This window comes from Thamnophis elegans, chromosome 6 (genome assembly GCF_009769535.1).
Source record: "Thamnophis elegans isolate rThaEle1 chromosome 6, rThaEle1.pri, whole genome shotgun sequence".
Taxonomy (NCBI): domain Eukaryota; kingdom Metazoa; phylum Chordata; class Lepidosauria; order Squamata; family Colubridae; genus Thamnophis; species Thamnophis elegans.
In genome coordinates, this window is record NC_045546.1 from 65352799 (window position 1) to 65372730 (window position 19932).

At 40.2% G+C, this 19932-nt stretch overlaps 1 protein-coding gene across 1 annotated transcript in view; it reads left to right on the forward strand.

Moving 5' to 3' along the window:
• Positions 1-19932, forward strand: part of DMD (dystrophin) — a 1161901-nt gene that overhangs the window by 1105391 nt on the left and 36578 nt on the right. The window contains 2 exon segments of the mRNA XM_032219839.1: positions 16809-16874; positions 17602-17667. Coding sequence (XP_032075730.1) covers positions 16809-16874; positions 17602-17667 — 132 coding nt within the window.

The window sequence follows — 19932 nt, forward strand, 5'->3', positions numbered from 1 at the left end:
GTTAAGGATACAATGATAGTATGGGCAAAGAATTTTGGTTATATGACTGAGGTAGAGAAATGGCAACAATTATGGGAAAGGAATTACAAATTAATTATGTCAACAGTGTACAAAGAAAATTTATACAAAACGTTTTCTAGATGACACATGTCATCCCAAAAGCTAGCATAGATGTTTAAAAATAAATCAGTGAAATGTTGGAAATGTCAACAATGTACGGGTTCATATTATCATATGCGGTGGATGTGTGCGGAAGCAAGGAACTATTGGATTAAAATAAGAACATGATTAGAGAAAATGTTACAGCGAAATATAGAGCCTAAGCCAGAGATATTCTTACTGGGTATCCTGCCAGAGAAATATAAAAAAGTAGATATATACTTGATTATACATGTAACTACGGCAGCAAGAATTGTATTTGCACAGAATTGGAAATCAGATAAGATACCAACAGAAGAAGAGATAATAAAAAAAAAATATTATGCAGAGATAAACAGGTTAACCCTGAGAATAAAGGATAAAGAGGAATCGGTGTACTTCAAGACATGGGGAAGATTTTATGATTGGTTAGAGAAAGGAATCTAGAAAAGAAAGCGAGAGAGATATATAAACCCAGTCAAGACACTATTAAATGGATAGGAGAGGGGAGAAGGGGGGAAAAAGAAAAGAAAGTATTAATATATAAGTATATGTTCAAGAATGAGATATAAAGGAAAAAATAGTTAGGATATGAAAATGGAGAAAAGGGAATAGGAAAGGATAAGTATAAAATTAAAACAGGGTTTGTGGGAATACCATCCCAAAAATAGACGAGTTCAGAGTTGAAAAGAGATAACCACAACAACAGAAAAGGAAAAGAAGAGAATAGGAGAAGAGAGAAAAGTGGAGAGAAGGAAGAAAGAGGGAAGGAGGGAAGGGATAGAAAGAGAAGGAGAGAGGGTAGGAGGGGAAGAGGAAGAGAGGAGTAGCGGAGAGGTAAGGGGATTAGGAAAAGGAGAGGAGGAAGGAAGAAAGTAGAGAAGGGAGGGTGAAAAGAAAAGAAAAAATAGGGTGGTGATAATATAAAATAGTTGTATGGGATGGTAAGAAAAACAGCCCAGAATGTATATTTTAACTTTTGATATGGAAACACAAATATGTAAAAGTGATAAAAAATAAATAAGAAAAAATAATTGTGAATGTATACCTGTAACTATATATAAGAGAATAAAAATTTTAAAAACTTTTAAAAAAAATTTGACAGATCTGCACGTTCCCATTTTACCATCACATCAGAAATATCTCCACTTCCAGTATGCTGACCGCCACTTCTAATACAGGGCCCTGCCTTTTGGCCTGTCCTCAGCACCAAGGGCGTTTACAAAAGTACTGGTGGCGGTGGCAGTGCATCTTCGGGCTCTTCCCATGCGTCTGGAGTGCTACCTGGATGATATCTTGATCCAACCTCCAGGCGAAGAAGGATTTGCAGGTCACCACCCAGGTACTCCCGTAACACGGGTTTCCCATAAACATAGACAAAAGCCATCTGTTCCTGACAACCCATCTGCTCCCCTTGGGAGCCATCATAGACACTGTGGAGTGCAAGGTGCATCTCTCACAGGAGAGATGGACCAGCCTCAGAGACTTGACAACTTGCATCCAGAGGGAGCGGACCAGTGCCACTGGTCCTTCTACCGCAGCTTCTGGGCAGGACGGTGTCCGGTCTCTCCATTGTTCCTTGGGCATGCCTGTATGCTAGGGAACTACAGTAGTTTCTCCTGCCTTATCAAAAGTCTATCAGGAGCAACTCACCAACCAGGGTCAGTGTCCCACCAATGGTGATCCGGTCCGTCAGATGGTGGTGGTCCAGGGCCTTAACCAAGGGCTGACTTTTCAGGAAGCCAGACCATCTGACAGTCACAACGGACACTAGCCTGTTCGATTGTGGGGGGCATCTAAAGTCCCTGATGGCTCAAGGGCAGTGGACCCTGGCTGATCGGAGCCACAACATAAACTGGCTAGAGCTCAGGGCGGTACATCTAGCCCTCAGACAGTTCAGAGAGATTGTTTCGGGCAACTATATTCTAATACCAACAGACAACGTGGCCACCAAGGCCCATATCAATCGCCAGGGAGGCACCAGGTCCAAGTCCTTCATGCGGGAGACCAAGCAGATGGGCCTCTGGGCAGAGAGATACCTTCTATCAATCAGGGCGAAGCATATTTCCAGAGTGCCAAATGTGCAAACAGACTGGCTGAGCAGGGCCTCCATCGACCAAGTGGAGTGACATCTACATCCCTCCCTGTTTCGAGAGGTGACAGAACGATTCAGACTCCCAGTCATGGATCTGTTTGCCATCCCAGAAAACAAATAGCTACTCAGGTTTTTCGGCAGGTTTCCAGCACCAGGAGTGGAAGGGATCAATATGCTCCGCAGTCAGTGGCCCCCGGGGTTGTTGTATGCCTTCCCTCCTCTTACCCTTATTCCAAGGGTGATCAGGAAGGTGTTGGCAGAGAAGATGGAGGTCATCCTTCTAGCTCCCCACTGGCCCAGAAGACCATGGTTCGCCAACTTGGTCAACCTGTCAGCCATGGAGGATTCTGCAGAGCAGAATATCACTCAGTCAAGGGGCCTTGATCCATCTGGAGCTTCAGTGGCTCTATCTGACTGCTTAAGGTTTAAGGTTTTAATGGATTTGTATGCCGCCCAATCCCGAAGGACTCCAGGCGGCTTACATAAAAACAATTTAAAAACATTAAAAGGAATTTAAAATACAAGATAAAACAAATTAAAAGAACACAACATGCACTCAATCTTGGTGGGGCTGAAGTTCAATCAAAGATGAGCAGCCCCAGGCCTGCCGGAACAGCCAGGTCTTAATACACTTTCGGAAGGCCGAGAGAGTGGGGAGGATCCGGATCTCAGGGGGTAGATCGTTCCATAGGGCCGGAGCAGCTACAGAGAAGGCTCTCCCCCGAGGAGCCGCCAGACGACATGGTGTAGTCGACGGCACCCGGAGAAGGCCCACCCTGTGAGATCTTATTGGATGCTGGGAGGTATATGGCAGGAGGCGGTCAGGGAGATATCCAGGTCCTAAGCCATGTAGGGCTTTAAAGGTGATAACCAGCACCTTGAAGCATGTTTGGAGACCAATAGTGAGCCAGTGCAGCTCATGGAGGATAGGTGTAACATGGGTGTATCTAGGTACACTCAATATCGCTTGCGCGGCTGAATTCTGGACCAATTGTAGTCTCCGAACACTTTTCAAGGGCAGCCCCATGTAGAGCGCGTTACAGTAGTCGAGTCTTGAGGTGACGAGGGCATGAGTGACCATTTGGAGTGCCTCTGTCCTCTGACCAACACCGACTGTGACCTGCCAGAGAGGTAAGAGGAGAACCACCATAAAACGGTGCCTCCCACTCCCACTTCTTCCAGCCGCCGCAGGATACCATGTTCGATGGTATCGAAGGCTGCTGAGAGGTGACGAAGCACCAGGATAGAGGAATGTCCTCTATCCCTGGCTCGCCAGAGATCATCGGTCAGTGCGACCAAAGCGGTTTCGGTGCAGTAACCAGGTCTGAAACCAGACTGAAAGGGATCTAGATAATCCGTTTCATCCAAGGTCCACCGGAGTTGGGAGGCCACCACCTTCTCAACAACCTTCCCTAAAAATGGGAAGTTGGAGACTGGATGGTAGTTTTTAAGGGCAGCTGGGTCCAGAGAAGGCTTCTTAAGGAGAAGAAGCCACCACCGCCTCCTTCAAAGGTTGCGGGAAAGACCCCTCCAGAAGAGAGGTATTTACAATCCTCTGGATCCAGCCTCGTGTCACCTCCCTGCTGGTCAAAACCAACCAGGAGGGACACGGGTCCAGTAGACAGGTGGCGGCATTCATCGCTCCCATGGCCTTGTCCACTTCCTCAGGAGTGACAAGCTGAAACTCACTCCACAAAATTTGCTCAAGACCCTCCCTCGGCATCTCTGCTGGCACTGTCCAAGTGGAGTCCAGGTCCGTCCGAATCTGAGCGACTTTGTCCGACAGAAACTGAACAAATTCCTCAGCTCTTCCCTGTAAGGAGGGAGCGGGTTATCCTAAACAGGGCGGCCGGGCGAGATTCTGCGGACGCAATAAGAGCGGAAAAATGAGCACATTTTGCCGCCCGTATCGCCACTAAATAAGTCCTAATAAAGGCTCTTAGTAGTGTTCGGTCAGATTCGGAGTTACTAGCCCTCCAGTGTCGCTCTAGGCTTCTCTTTTGGCGCTTCATCTCCCGGAGTTCCTTGGTAAACCAAGGTGCCCTCTCGGATCCACTGCCGTGGAGAGGCCGCAAAACCGCAATCCAATCTAGTGCCCCAGCCGCCGCTGTATTCCAGGCAGCGACCAAGGACTCAGTCGGATTGTGGGCAAGGGAGTCAGGTATCTCCCCAAGCTCCGTCTAAAATCCCAGTGGGTCCATCAGGCGCCTGGGGCGGAACCATTTAATCGGCTCCACCTCCCTGCAGTGGGGGAGTAGCTTCCGAAAATCAAGCCTCAGCAGGAAGTGATCTGACCATGACAAGGGCAAGATCTTAATCCCCTTTAGTTCCAGATCATGTCTCCACTGCTCCGAGAGAAACACAAGGACGAGCGTGTGTCCCGTCACATGAGTCGGACCCTGAATTACCTGGGTCAAGTCCATGGTTGTCATGTAAGCCATGAACTCCTGGGCCCCATCTGAGCGTTCGCCAAGAGATGGCAGGTTGAAATCCCCCAGTACTATAAATCTGGGGAACTCAACCGCCAATCCGGCTACTGACTCTAGGAACACAGGCAGGACTGTTGTGACACAGCTGGGAGGTAGGTACGTCAGAAACAAGTCCACCCCTAAGTCCAACTTCAAAGGAGGGACTCACACCCGACATTCTCTGGAGCAGGGATCCTGCGAGGGGTTAGTGATTCCCAGATAATAACTGCGATTCCACCCCTTCACTGGTGTCGTGGCTGGTGGAGCACCTGAAATCCTTCTGGGCACATTTCTGAGAGGGGGACTCCTCCCTCGTGGCCCAGCCAGGTTTCAGTAATACATTGATCCATCCGCAGCTTCAGTGGCTCTATCTGACTGCTTGGCACTTGAGCAGTGTGCTGTGAGTAGGGACCATTTTTCCTTGAGGGTAATTCAGACAGTTCAGGCCTTGAGGACACCCTCCAACAATCGCATCTATGATGCCATGTGGCTTTTGTGACTGGTGCACCAAATCAGGTATTGAGCCCATTGGGGTGTCAATAGCACCCCAATGGTGCTATAGTCAATAGTGTCTCCAGGTTTTTCACCAAATACCATCAGGAGGTGGCTCTATCATCCATATCGACTTGTGGGACTTCGCAGTTGCTAGCTCAGCATCCCACTGTGCGCAGATTCATAAGGGATGTGACCAATTTGAGACCTCCAGTGGTGCACCTATACCCAATCTGGGACGTATCCAAGATCTTGCAGTCTCTCACTGGAGCCCCCTTTGAGCCTTTAAGATTGGCTGGCCTGCAGGTTCTTATCTTTAAAGTGGCATTTCTTGTGGCTGTTATGTCGGCCAGGAGGATTTCGGAGTTGGCGGCCCTTTCTGTGAGGAAGGACCTTTGTATGTTTCATTCGGACAGGGTGATTTTGAGATTGGACCCTACCTTTTTTCCAAAGGTGAATTCATGGTTTCACAGGGCTCAAGAATTAATTCTGCCTATCCTTTGTTCAAATCCGGCCCATGCGCTGGAAAGAAAGTGGCACATGTTGGAAGTGTGGAGGGCTCTCTGCATTTATCTAAAGAGGACTTCCTCCTTCAGGAAAACTGAATCATTGTTTGTGTCCTTCCAACTTCCACTCTTGGCAGGAAGGTCTCATCTTCCATGGTAGGCCGGTGGATTTGGGTGTGTATTGCGAAAATCTACGAGACCCAATCTCTACCTTTACCCAGGCAGGTAACTGCCCACTGTACCAGGAGTGCAGCCACCACAGCAGCGTGGGCTATGCAGACTTTGATCGAAGAAGTCTGTAGAACAGCAACATGGTTCTCTCCGTCCCCTTTCATCTGGCATTACAAGTTGGATGTATTCACTTTGGCTGATGTGGCCTTTGGTAGGTACATGTAGAGCCGGGGACTCAGGACCAGATTGCTACCCACCCGTAGGACTGCCAGCTCTGGTATGTCCCATTCCTGGATGCTATCTCCACAAAGTATGGAGAAGAGGTGTTGGTCTTACCTGATACTCCTTCTCTTACAGTTAAGATAGCATCCACCCCAACCCATCTGGTCCTGACTTCAAGGAGCAGCACTCCATCAAACACATCAAGTCTGTCACTTCGTTAAAAAGCTGGAGACGATTAGCAGAGGAGGTGTGTCTTAACAGCTCTAATAGTCCAATCAGCTAAGCAGATGTGTTTAACCCATTCCTGGATGCTATCTCCACTGTAAGAGAAGGAGCGTATCAGGTAAGAGCAAAGCCCCATTTCTGCTCTATTTCAAGAACAATGAATTAAGTGTTTGTTTTCCTCTTTTTTTCTATCGTTCAGCTGAGACACAATACCTTAAATTTACATAGAATGCAAACTTACATAAAATTAACTTTGAATTAAGTTGTTTGTGACAATAGCTTGAATAAAAAAGTAATACCCACACTGTCAAGATTCCAAATAGCATCCAAAATTAAATCAGAGTCCGAGGCAAAGGATTCCTCAAAGTTCCAATTTATTAAAAGAGCGATGTTGGCACATTTGGGAAAACCTGAATCTGAAAGCTTCCAGGTTTTCCCACCCAGTTGAAAGTTCAAGATCCTGCCTCAATACCCACAAGTTCATTGCATGGTCCAGTCTTCCACTGACACAAAGGCAGAGTCCACCCATCCAGTTCTGGCCACGTGCAGAGACAAAAGATGATCTTGAGTTTCTAAGAAGAATGTTGTTATGGCTATATATTACCCAACTCTGTATAATTCCCCCTCCCATTTTCCCACAATAGAAAATGAATAGGAGGAGGATCCAATGTCGCAACAACACATTGTGCGGTCTTGACAGTCCGAGACCGCTGTTGACACTTTTGCCACTGGACGGTCCAGCAGGACCTAAACCATCCCGTAGAGATGGTGAACAGGAAGACAAAGCCTTGCTAGTCTCAGGGACATCGCAAAGTCCCTGATTGACCCAAGGGAAGCACTTCAAGCCAGAGGTAAACAGGCAGCCCCCAGGCTGACGAAGTCGAAGACAGCTCCAGAAGGAAGGAAGTGAAAGTGAGTCCATCGGGTGAGGTTTTTTTTATTCTGAGAAAGAATAAAGCGGTGAATTTAATTCTTATTAGATTGCCTTGGAAAGTTTTTGTTTTTTCTTGTAACGATATTTTGTGGATTGAAGTGACCGTAACGTTTCCTGTTTCTCCGCTTGAAGTGAACAGATTTATTTTTTTCCCTCTATTTTTCATCACCTTATTTTTGGCTTAAATTAAAACTCTCTTTTTTATTTTAACAAATTCTTCCTACTATTTGTTATTAAATTCCACCAAAGACAACTAAAGATTTTTGTTTTCTATAAGATTGAGAAAAGTATGAAAAAGTTGAATCTGCCATTCGAAAGCCAGAGTCTGGAGTTCTCTCTTTGAAACAATGTATCCTTTGTTCATTCCTATTTGATCTTACTGACTTTGTAACTGAAAGGTTTGCAACTTGCTTACAAAATCTGATAAAGAGTTAAGAGCACAAATTGTTTTTTGCAGGTGCTCTTGAAAAATATTTTGGCAAGAGAAGAAAAGGAAAGAAAAAGATAGAATATATATATATATATACACACAAACAAAAGAGACTTGGAAGGCTGGAGCAGCAGTGGCTATCAGACTCCTTTTTTCTTTTTTTCTCCTTCATTTTTTTTGGGGGGGGGGGCGGGGGAATGGATCTATATCCAGATGAGGAAATCTTAAAATTTCGAAACATCCTGGCTGGAATTCAAAATATTTTGGAAGGATTTGGGAGATTTGAGAAGTTGGATAGACTGTTGTTTCTCACAGCAAAAGATGATGGGGTTGGAGCCCCAAAAATTAAAGAAGAGAATGAAAATATAAAAGATAAAGACAAGACAATAGATGAAATTATTAATGGAGCAAATATGGGTGAAAGCGGAAAGAAGGGAAGATGGAAAAATGAATTTGACAATTTGGAGCTTTATCCCAGATTTCAAGATATAGGAGAAAAAGGGTGATAATGATGGAGTTAAGAGAAACCTTTTCAGAAATAAGTTTGACAACCAAAGACAAGCTAATGCTAATAACAATTCAAGGGCAATGAGACTATTTGAGAGATCTTTTAAGCAATAAAGTGCAGAGAGAAGTATATAAAAACGTTATAAAGGAGCTGAAAAGAGAATTGACACAACAACTGGCAAGAGAGAGAAGACTGTTTTGCCATTGGAAAGATACTATCATTGAATGTTTATTCGTTAACATATAATTAATTACAACAACAATAATGAAATGATAACCCCAATTAGTATAAGTAACTTGGTTATAAATTGTAAATTGGGACTTGGCGAAAAGACCTATAAATTTTATTAATAAAATTTTGTTTAGATCTTGTTATAAAGGTATAATGCCTTTGGGTCTGAAGAGAGGAGATGTGATATAAATAGTAAATAATTTTGTGTTAACCACAATAATAACGGGGAAGAAGGCGGGGCTTAGCAGTGAGAAGACGGAGTTTCAGGCCATTCCTGAAATTCCACTATTCCGGAAGAAATGGACGGGTCGTTTACGACCCTAGCTGTCCCGGAGAGACAGTGAAGGTTTGGGGAGATCCAGTGACCTCAGAGACGCTCGCAGGTCTCGGGGGGGCTCGGATTTCAACCCCTTTTGCCATACCTTTCTGGATTAGCTGTATGCTAACCGAAACTGCAGGCAGCCCCTAAGAATGGTAGAAGTGTTTTCAACTGGTAAGCTGATTTTATTACTCAAAGAGAGATGGTCCGCATTAAAATCTAAGCTAATTGAAACCAAAGAACAGAAGAATCTAGCGGCGAATTGGGTTTTTTTTTTTTAATGGATTTATGGCTGGTGGTTACCCTATTTCTTAAATGTTTTGAATGCTGATTACATGGATAAAGGAAAGTTTACCCTACTTCAACATTCCCTTCAAGCTCTCATTAAGTGGGCTGTAAACCAATTTACTATAATTTGGCTTCTTATAACTTGACACTTTTACTGCTTGGCTGTGTTGGTTTAAGATCAGATAAGACTGCATAGCTCTCAGTGTGTCTTTACTTGCGAATATCTTCTGCGTCACATCATGGCGTCTGTACTTGCTTCAAGTGATTCATTTCAAAAGATTTTTTCCGCTTTTCAGAAGTTGTTTGATACGTATGAAAAATCTTCAGAAAAATCTGAAAAAAACCTGGACTATCTATTGTTTTTAACATCAAAATATGAAAGAAAGAGTGAGAGCGTTGAATGTTTGAGTGCTCCTGAAACTCAAATGAAGAATGTCAGAAAGGAAGTCTCTCAACTTGCTGACACGTCGGGCGTCTGATTTATTTCGGAGGCAGAAAGAGAAAGAGATACAACGCTTGAAAGAAGGGAAGCCATACAGAAAATTTATCTCAAAAGGCAGATTGCAGGAGGAATGAGAAACATTAAAGAATCTATACTTTATGAAACATTATTTGCAGAATTTTCGATACCACCCTTGAAAATCAAAAACAAATTGGTTACAAACCAAGGACAATGTTATTACATCAGAGGCACCCTAAGCAAAAAGGTGCGAAGATATTTCTCTTTGGACTTGCTTATAAAAACGTTTGAAGAACTTGTTTTAAGAATGGTAACAGGACCAAGGAAGTTTTGCTATTGGAGAGACATAGGCTGATAGATTGAAGAATACAATTGAAAATTAGCTAAATCTAGTTACTCTTATTTGTAATAGATATAGCTGAATAATAATTGATATTGATAGTAATGTATGTAATGTGGAGTTGATATGATAAATAATAATTGGATATGAGAAAGGAAGGTTTGAAATATTTTTGGATTATATATAAAGGTTATTAATGACAATAATTATCACCATTAAAAATAAAATACATACAGTTAAATGTTAATTAATATGGGGGAATTGTTATGATATATGATATAACTACATAAAGAAGGGAGAATGATAATAAACTATACTGCATGGAAGATGGACTTTTTGGTATTAAATACTATGGATGTTCAGCTAAAATAGGATATGAGGATTTGATGTTAATAGAGGATTTTACAAACAAGTAAATGAAATGTCAGCAGGTGTTATGGATTAATTCTTTGGCATAGTTAAGGATGAAGGATGTTTAAATAACTGTAGTCAATTAAAAGTGGAGGTATAATGATGTTAATATAGTAAACATTTGAGTTAAGATATTTGAATTAATATGAATTAATGGAAGAGATGCACCAAAACATGTTGTAACCAGCTGATATACTATATATATATATATATATATATATATATATATATATATATATATATACATACATACATACATACATACATACATACATACATACATATATATATACCTGTGTTCTTTTTTCTTTTCTTTTTTTCGTTTTTGTCTTTGTCTTTGTTTTTGTTTTTTGTTCGGTTTTTTTCTTCCCTGCCTTGTCTTTTGTTCTTTTTGTCTTTTTTTTTTTGACCTTTTTTTTCCCACTAGTGTGGGCATGTATTGTTTAAGATTATTATTTTTATTAATATCTTTAAATAATAATTACAGTCAAATGAAAATGGATATATGATGATGGTGATATGTATGAATATTTGAGTTAAAATGCTCGAGTTAACATGAGTTATGTTTGTTGACTGTGGAGGAGATGCACAAAAGTTTATTTGTGACTGACTGACACACTTTCTATAGCATGTAAAGAAAGATGTTGTACTTGTTTTAAATTAAAAATTAAAAAATCTTTTTAATAAAAAAAACCACAATAATAACAAGTAAATGTTAATAGATATTTTTGGTGATTAATAAGTAGGAATTTTAGTATTTTGTAGATAGTTTTAGATTGTTATTAAATGTTCATTTGTTAACATATAATTAACTATGATAATAATAATGAAATGATAACCTTAATTAGTAAAAATAACTTGGATATAAATTGTAAATTGGGACGTGGGGAAAAGACCTATAAATTTTATTAATAAATTCTTGTCTAGAGATTGCTATAAAGGTATAATTTATTTTGGGCCTGATAAGAGGAGAGGTGATATAAATAATAAATAATTTTCAGTTAATTACAATAATAACAATGAAGTGATGGATAATGTTTGTGTGTGTGTGTGTGTGTGTGTGTGTGTGTGTGTGTGTTGTATTTGTGCTGATAAATAAATAAAGGGAGACTAATATAGATCTATTTCAAGCTATTTAGCTCTCATCAGCTAGCCATACCCTTACTGGGATTGGAACCTGTGCTGTATTGCATCTTAGGCAGATGTGTTAACCATTAAGCCACAGAGTTCCTCTCCCTATCAGCTGAGCCAGGGAGAAAGGTATATATTTAAAGTCACAACCCCTGGTATGCCCAAATATGGGAGGAAGTTCACTGCTTCCATTCTCTGTCCATCGACTCGTCATAAGAGACCATCCAGACAGAAACCCAATATTTTTACTGTTGCCTTTATTACATTTGTGTTGTATTTGTGCTGATAAATACTTCCTCCCATATTTGGGCATACCAGGGGTTGTGACTTATACATATATACATATATACATATACACACACATACACATATATATGTAAAAGCAGATTGGATGTAAGTTTTAAATTGTGAGTTGGGGGGGGGAAAGGGTGGGAATGCTTAGAGATCTTATTAATTGATTTTGTTTCAGAATATGTTATAAAGGTGTAATGTTGTTGGAGGTTTATTGAAATTGTGAATGAATTAAAACAATAAAACTTTAAAAAAAAGAAAGAAAATGAATAGTAGAAAGAGTGGCACGCCTGAAGTCCGAAAGAAAAGATGGTTTGCAGACTGACAGGCAACCTCTTCTCAGAAGAAAAGCGTGGGTTGCAGGGGGTTAACATTTACTAACTAACCACCTCTTTCCCTCCCACCCCCCTGCCCCCAGGGGGACCCTTTGGCTTATCTGAAAATTTATCATGGAATTGTTTCACTAACTTGTCAGCTTTCACATTCCCACTTTTAACCCATGTAGCGTCAAACAAAGGGTATCCCTTCCAATGCACTAAATATTGCAAATGACCTATACAGTCTAGAGTCTAGAATTATTTTGACTTTGTAGTGAGTTTCTCCCTGTATTACTACAGGAGGAGGGGGTGGTTGGGTCTGCAGTCTTAAATTAGACCCAATCACAGGTATTAGCAAGCTACAATAAAAAACGGTGTACATTCTCTAGGATTCTAGGCAGACTGAGCTGAACCGTTATTGGATTAATTATTTTGATTATTAGGAAACTACCTAGAAACTTTGGCTCTAATTTCTTGCTAGGCATCCTTAACCATATGTATTTGGGCGATAGAGAAGAATGTTGTTATGACTACATATCACCCAACTCCATATAATCTCCCCTCCCATTTTCCCACAATAGAAAATGAATAGTAGAAAGTGTGGCAAGCCTGAAGTCCGAAAGAAAAGATGGCTTGCAGACCTGACGTACACCTGGACAGTTCTACTACTAAAAACCATTGCAGGATTTTGTTACAGTTGAAGTCTTAGTCAGAGATCTGGTCAAAGATTGATTGCAATAACAGTGAAAAGAAAAACCAGCCGTAAGAATTTATTAATTCATCCAACAAATGGAATGGAATACTGTCCTCAATAGCAATCTGGATTAGAAAGCTAGGAAAAATACCTCATATTAATCTTGTTAGGGAAGGTGGATTTTTTAAAAAGACAATTATCCATTTACTGAAATACATAGTATGGCTCTTTTGTAGGTATGTATGTTTAGGGGCGATTTTATTTTATCTAATGTTGGCATGATTGCTTTTGTTGTTCTGGAAAAGACTATTCAAACAGGAATTTCATCATGACTTGAAGCATCAGGATCCTAAAACTAGTATATTTACTACCTGAAGTTTGCTGATCACTATGTTCTCTACTATAATTGCCTAATAATGCAATTAATGTGTATAAATCACGTAATAATATTAAAAGTTTATGATCTTGTGGCCAGCAGTGGGATTCACTTAGGTTTACCACCAGTTCGCAACCATGAGCGCATGTGCATCCTCATGTCACATGTGCACCTTCTGCGCATGCATGCAGCCTTCCACTTTGCTCCCACACGTGGCCTGCACACATGCACGTGGCGTCAAAAATGAGGCTACATAGGACATTTTGGAGCCTGGGTGGGTGGGCAGGGGGCAGGGCCCACCGGTAGTTCAGTGCTACCGGTTTGGCCAAACTGGTCTGAACCAGTTGAATACCACCTCTACTTGTGTCTAGGGCCACATGCGGCCATGGACTATGAATTGGACAATTTCTGCTTCAAGTAATACCCAACGTATCAGTAATCATAAGAGTTTGAAGATGTCATTTAGGTTGTCAGTCCAATAATTGAAATTGGAACTGTCGACAATATTGCAGAGGCTGAAGCCGACAGAAGTGAGAGCGCCATCTGCTGATGGAAAGGGAAATACGCAAGCTTGGAAATAACTATTTAAAAAGACTGAAAATATTTGTTGGACATGGATCTACTCTAAGACCACTAGGGATCTGATTATTGGAAGCATATAATGTCCACTTTCAATTTCTCTAATTTGTTGAATGTTCTTTTTGTTGCTGAATTTAATCCATTAATGGAGATTACTTTTATTTCTTTTTCCATGTCATTGGTTTATAGATTTAGTTGATCTAATCATTCTTAGCTCCCTCTGCACGTTCGTCTCTTTGGCCCTTGCTCCTTCTCTTACCTCTTTCTCTTCCTGTTTTTTCTCCATCTCCTCTGATCTTTCCCCTTAGCTTCCTGGCATTTAGCTCCTTCCTCTTCTCTTACCAGCATTCCCTCCTGTGCTGCTATATATTGTTCATAGAATAATTCTGCTTTCTCTGGTGTATATAGTCTGTACCTTTGTTCATGCCATTATACCAAAATCCCTTCTGGAACAAGCCATCTAAAACTCACCTCTTTTTTTATCAGACTCTTAGTCAAAAAGTGGAATTCCTCTCTTATTTCTTTGACCTTCCTTGGAACTTGCTTCAGTACCACTATCTCCCTAGAGTTGTATTTTATTGTGCTACTTCTTGCTGCTTGCAATATTTCATTTTTAGAGGTTTTTGTAGCAAATCTTACATGGACCTCTGGGCAAGTTGTTTCTCATTGCATATCTTGAATATACTTCGAGCCCTGCAGCCTTTGAGTCCTCTGGCAAGCAGTCTGCGACGCACTGTGCTTGTGCACACTTTTACATCACATGTTTCACCCCAAATTCTTGTAATCTAAGGTGAGGTGAGCTTCGTGGATAACCTCCTCGTGAATTTAAATTGATTGGATTGACAATTGATGAGATATTTAAAATTGTGACTTGGAAGTTTTGCTTTTTGAATTAATGAATCCTGGACTGGGCTAAAAAAGAGATTGACTAAATACAGATATAATACAACACGGAAGTGAGGGAAATCTAAATAGAATGCTTTTTCAAAGCATTGAAGAAGTATTTGACCGTATAGACCAAAAACTGGACAATTTAATACAAAGAATAATGGACAATGATCAGGACAATGAAAAAAGAATGAGTTACCAGAAGGAACAGAGGGGAAAGCAGAGAGAAATCAGTAAGAAGAAGATAACAAGGAGAAAACTAATAATGATTAAGAAACTAAAAAAGGAAGAAAATAATGTAAAAGACCTAAAAAGGGAATGGGAGAAACAGGAAGAGAACTGGGGAAAAGAGAGAGGATGTGGAATATATAGTTCTAGAATTAGACAGTGGGAAATAGCATAGTCAAATAGAGGGAATAAAAGACTTAAGGGACAAATATGGGAGGAAAACTAAAAAGAAAACAAGATTAAAGTTAAATAAATTATATAATTATATATAAAAGAAACAGACATGATCTTCTGGAGATTATAATGTTTGTTTCTTTTATAACTGCACTTGGAACTCGCATTTTTAGGACAATTCACTATATATACATACACATACACACACAAACACACTGTGTGTGTGTGTGTGTGTGTGTGTGTGTGTGTGTAGAGAGAGGGGGGAGGGAGGGATAATAGTAACAATATATTAATATGTTGATATACAAAAGGATAGGAAGAAGGTTAGGAATGAAGGGTGATAATAAAAGGCAATAATATGAAATAATGGAAATGAAATGTAATATTTAAGAGTAATAAGATTATGTTTATGTGTACTGAAATGTATGATACCCATATACCACACCATTCATGCATTGATATGTATAACGAATATAAAAATAAAATTTTGATTAAAAAAACAAAATAGTTTTCACAATATTATTACAAATCCTAGGTATCATCCATTCTCTGTCTGTGAACTTTGCACTTGTGTTTATTAAATATTATTCTTTTAGTTTCAACCATTTAATCTTTTTTAACATCACAGATTTGTTTTGAATTTTATTTCTACCTTCTAAGATATTAACTATCCCATTTAAACCTATACATTGTAAAATCTGGCAAGCATTCCCTCCACCACTCGATCAAAGTCCTTAATGAAAATACTTAGTACTAAGCATAATATTTTTCTTGATCATGATTCCTATTGTAGATAGACTTCATTATATATTTCAACAACTCCTGGGAATTGTTCTAATTTCTTTTCAGTACTCTCTCTTCCTGTCTATTCCAAATCCATAATCTTGGGGAAAGTTGTTTCACTTTCCTCTCTTGAACCATGTTGCTGTGGCATACTTAAAAGCAACTCAAAGCCTCTGTATCTAGCTTTATTGTCAGTGAATTTGCCCATTGCAGTTTTCTACTCATCTTCTATAGGTCTTGCTTTATAATTAACTATAAAATCAATAGCTATGTTTAAAGCAATCAGAAGCCTTCATTTTGGATATGCAACTGCAGATTTGTCATAGATAACTTTTGGAGATTTGGGAGCAGGGGACAAGTTCAGTTATTCAAGCAATTAAGACACTGCCTGTAAATTGGAGGATGAATTTTTCTTTGGGCCCTTGCAAAGGTGCATCAGCAGGAAGGTACTATGATATTATTCCATTTTAAATTCATCATCTAAATTCCCTTACTAGATAAAACAATTTATTTTCCATTGTTTGTTTCTAAATATCCATGACCAACTGAAAAAGCAAGCAACTTTGAATTGCCTTTTTATGAAATGGAATAAACAGATACTTCTTTTTTTTCTTTTCTCTCAAAAGATTGTATATAGATTAAGTTGCAGTTCAAAGATTTGCAAGCTGACTTTTCTGATCTCATAAAGCTCTTTTCCTTCACATTTATTCAAAGGCAATGCTTAATGGTATTTCTTTTCATTCTGTCTAAAGGGACTCTTCATTGGGGTAGTTGACACAAATTAGAAAACAATTACTACAGCTTGTAACATTAGATTGAGAGAACAAAGTCTTTGCATAATATGGATTGAAAAAAGCAATGTCTCAGGAACTGGGAAAAAGATAATATATAAAATATTTCAGAACTGGCATAACATTCTGAAAAATTTAAAAACCTTAGCACACCTCTGTTGCCAAAGAAATTTTGTCTATTTTCTCTAAAAATAATTCCCTTAGCTTGAAAAAAAACACTTGCCAGTATAAGGCCAATAACATTTCAGAGCATTTTTTTTCTTTCTAAGAAACTAGTGTTTATTAACCAATTATTAATCAGTGTTTTCTGCCTTATAGGCCTGCTTCGTCCCCTCAGCTTTCACATGATGATACGCATTCACGCATTGAGCATTATGCTAGCAGGTATGAGATCAGGTGGTTCGTTAGGGAAATTTTCCTTGAAACTTTTTTTTTAAGTGTGGTAAATCCTTATTGCAACCACCATTGCTCAGATGTTAAGAAATGAAGTTAGGCTCATTTCAAGTTCCTAAGATTTATGGTATACATGTTTACTAATCTCTATGCATGTTTACTAATTTCTGCTAATCGGCTTGCTAACTAATCTGCATGTAGAATTACTGCATGATATTTAGAATGTATGTTACATAATTGAAAATAGGAAATAAAGAACACATGGTTTTATTTATAACTAATCTGCTTTTCTTCAAAATATATATTATGCTAGGTTTTTTCTGGAAATATACTTTGGTATAAACTACTGGGCAACCGTGTAGTAGTACAAAATACTAATTTACACCCAGTATCTAATCCTCAATACATGGGTCATAATTTATAACTTTATTTCAGCTTTTGATAAAGAGGACATTGAACTGCTATTTAAAAAATATAAAACAATGCTACATTCACTTATTTTTAGAAAACTAGTATAAATACTGTACGATAACAGTTATATCACTATTTTGTACACTCATAGGAAATACATAGATACAACAGAAATAATACTTTGTTTTATTGCCAAGAAGTCTTTCTGTAGACAATATTCCAGGATCTCATCATATTTATATTTTTGTTCTCAGTTTTAATTAGGAGAAGATACAGTGAATTTTAAGATGTTTTCTTTTCTTCATAGGCTAGCAGAAATGGAGAACACCAATGGAACATATATGAATGATAGCATTTCTCCTAATGAGAGCATGTGAGTATGCCTCTGAAAAATTATAGGAAATTTAACTTAATTCATCAGTGGTGGGTTTCAAAAATTTTTAGAACCTATTCTATAGGTGTGGCCTGTTTTGTGAGAGTGGCTTGGCAGTCATGTGACCGGGTGGGCATGGCCAGCTTGGAAAATGTGGTAAAACTCACTTAACAACGCTCTTGCTTAGCAACCAAAATTTTGTGGTTATAAGTTCTCTTCCTTTATCTTTCATTCATTCCTTCCTTCCTTCCTTTTGTCTCTCCCTTTTTCTTTCTTTCTTTCATCTCTCCCACTTTCTTTCTTCTTTCTTTCCTTCCTTCCTTCCTTTTGTCTCTCTCCCCCTTTTTCTTTCTTTCTTTTTTCTTTCATCTCCCACTTTTTCTTTCTTTTTTCTTTCCCTCTTTCTCTTTCAATCTTTGTCTCTCTCTCTTTTCTCTCCCTCTCTCTCCATTCCTTCCTTCCTTTTGTGTATTTCTTTCCTTTCTTTCTCTCTTACTTTCTCTCTTTTTCTCTCTCTTCCCCCCCCCCCACACACACATATCCCTTCCAATTATATTCGTAGATATATTCTATGAACTAAAACCGGTGCCCAATAAATCCTATGATCATGGCATACTGTGTCCTACAAGCCAATTCACAGAGCTCCCAATTCAGCCTCTTACCACTCTGGGGGTTAACCAAATATGGTTAGTTGTCCTGTTATCTCTTGGTCTTGGTTCCTGCCTTTTTAGCAGAGTGGCAGAGAGGGCTAATTTCGAACCGTTTTTTTTTTCCTTTTGCCGAAGCCTGATTTCTCTGCCACTCGGCGGGTGACCTGGTGAGTGTCCGAAGGTGTTGGGTATGCTACGGAAGGCACGCACATCACACGCACACGCACACACACACACACACACACACACACACACACACACACAGACCATGCTTGCCCCAATGCAAGGCGCATGTGTAAGGGAGACTGGATCAGCTGAGAGGTTGGGAAAAAAGAAGTCTCTGTTTCTCCACTACCACGACTCGCAGAGGAATGAGATGGGAATGATGGCCAGTGCTCTCTTCATTTACTGCTTGCCCCTGAGGCCCGCTGGCTGGTAGTGGCTGGCCAGGAGAAACAGCCTACCAGCTGATCCAGTCCCCCTTACACATGCGGTGTGTGTGTGTGTGTGAGAGAGAGAGAGAGCCAGCCACCTTGTTTCCAATGAAGGCAGTGGGGAATCCATGCAGAGGGAGAAAAAACGCATGGACACCCCCCCCAATTGGAAATGAGGTGGCTGTCAAAGAGAAGGGAGCAATGTGCACCACAGGGGCTTGTCCAACAGCCGAAGAAGGTTGTGAGAAGCCCACAGTGACAGTAAAGCTCCCTTCTCTTTGACAGCCACCTGATTGAAAAGCCATCCCCACTTAAAAGTACTTGGCAGCGGCGTTTTTCCCTGGGGGGCTCCACAGAACATCCCAAGACCGATGCCACCACATCTGCCCCCTTCAGGGGCAGGCCTTCTTTGCCAGGTCCTCTTCAGAAGGACGAGGTCCCCCTTGCGTTCCTCATCTTACTGTCACATGTGGGCTTCTCACAACCTTCTTCCTTCTCTGATTGAAAGAGTTCAGTTTTTTAATTCAGTCCAGCCTGATGAGACGTAAATATTTTCTCTACTCTATATAGACAATATTAACTCATAAATTGGATTCATTTTCTTTCTTTAGTTTATTTCTCTCTTTCTTGCCTTTGGTTGGCTTATACTGGGACCGCTTTCTGAGGCTTCTGGCATATTTGTTTTTATTGTGTTATGGTGAGTGTGCTGATTTCCCAGTTCTGATGGTTAGAACTGCCATTTCTATGGATTAGGGCGTAGTGGAATCCATTGGATTGACTACCAGGGCTAGCAGCCTTTCGGCATTTAGCCAATTATGTAGTGAGATTTGTGGGCTGCTTTTTCCAATTGCCGCACCTGGAGAGCTGGTTCGCCACTCTCATGATCTGCATTATCGTGTCTGGAGGATGCGGAGTAGTTTCGGGTGCAAGGAGAGTTGGTGCATCGCTCTCGCACCATTTTCTGTGGTCATCTTTGCTGCATTTGAATTTTGCACCTCTATCTGCCAGTGCTTGGCATTCGCATCATTTTGTTGCAGTGATGACATAATGCAATGGTTGGTTTTGGTGCCTGGAGGGTCAGTTCGCCACTCTCGCGCCATTGTGCATGTGGTGTAGCTACTGGACAGTCGTAATGAGAGCTCACTTTGGCAAGTGCCTTCCGACTTCTACTTGCTCCTCGT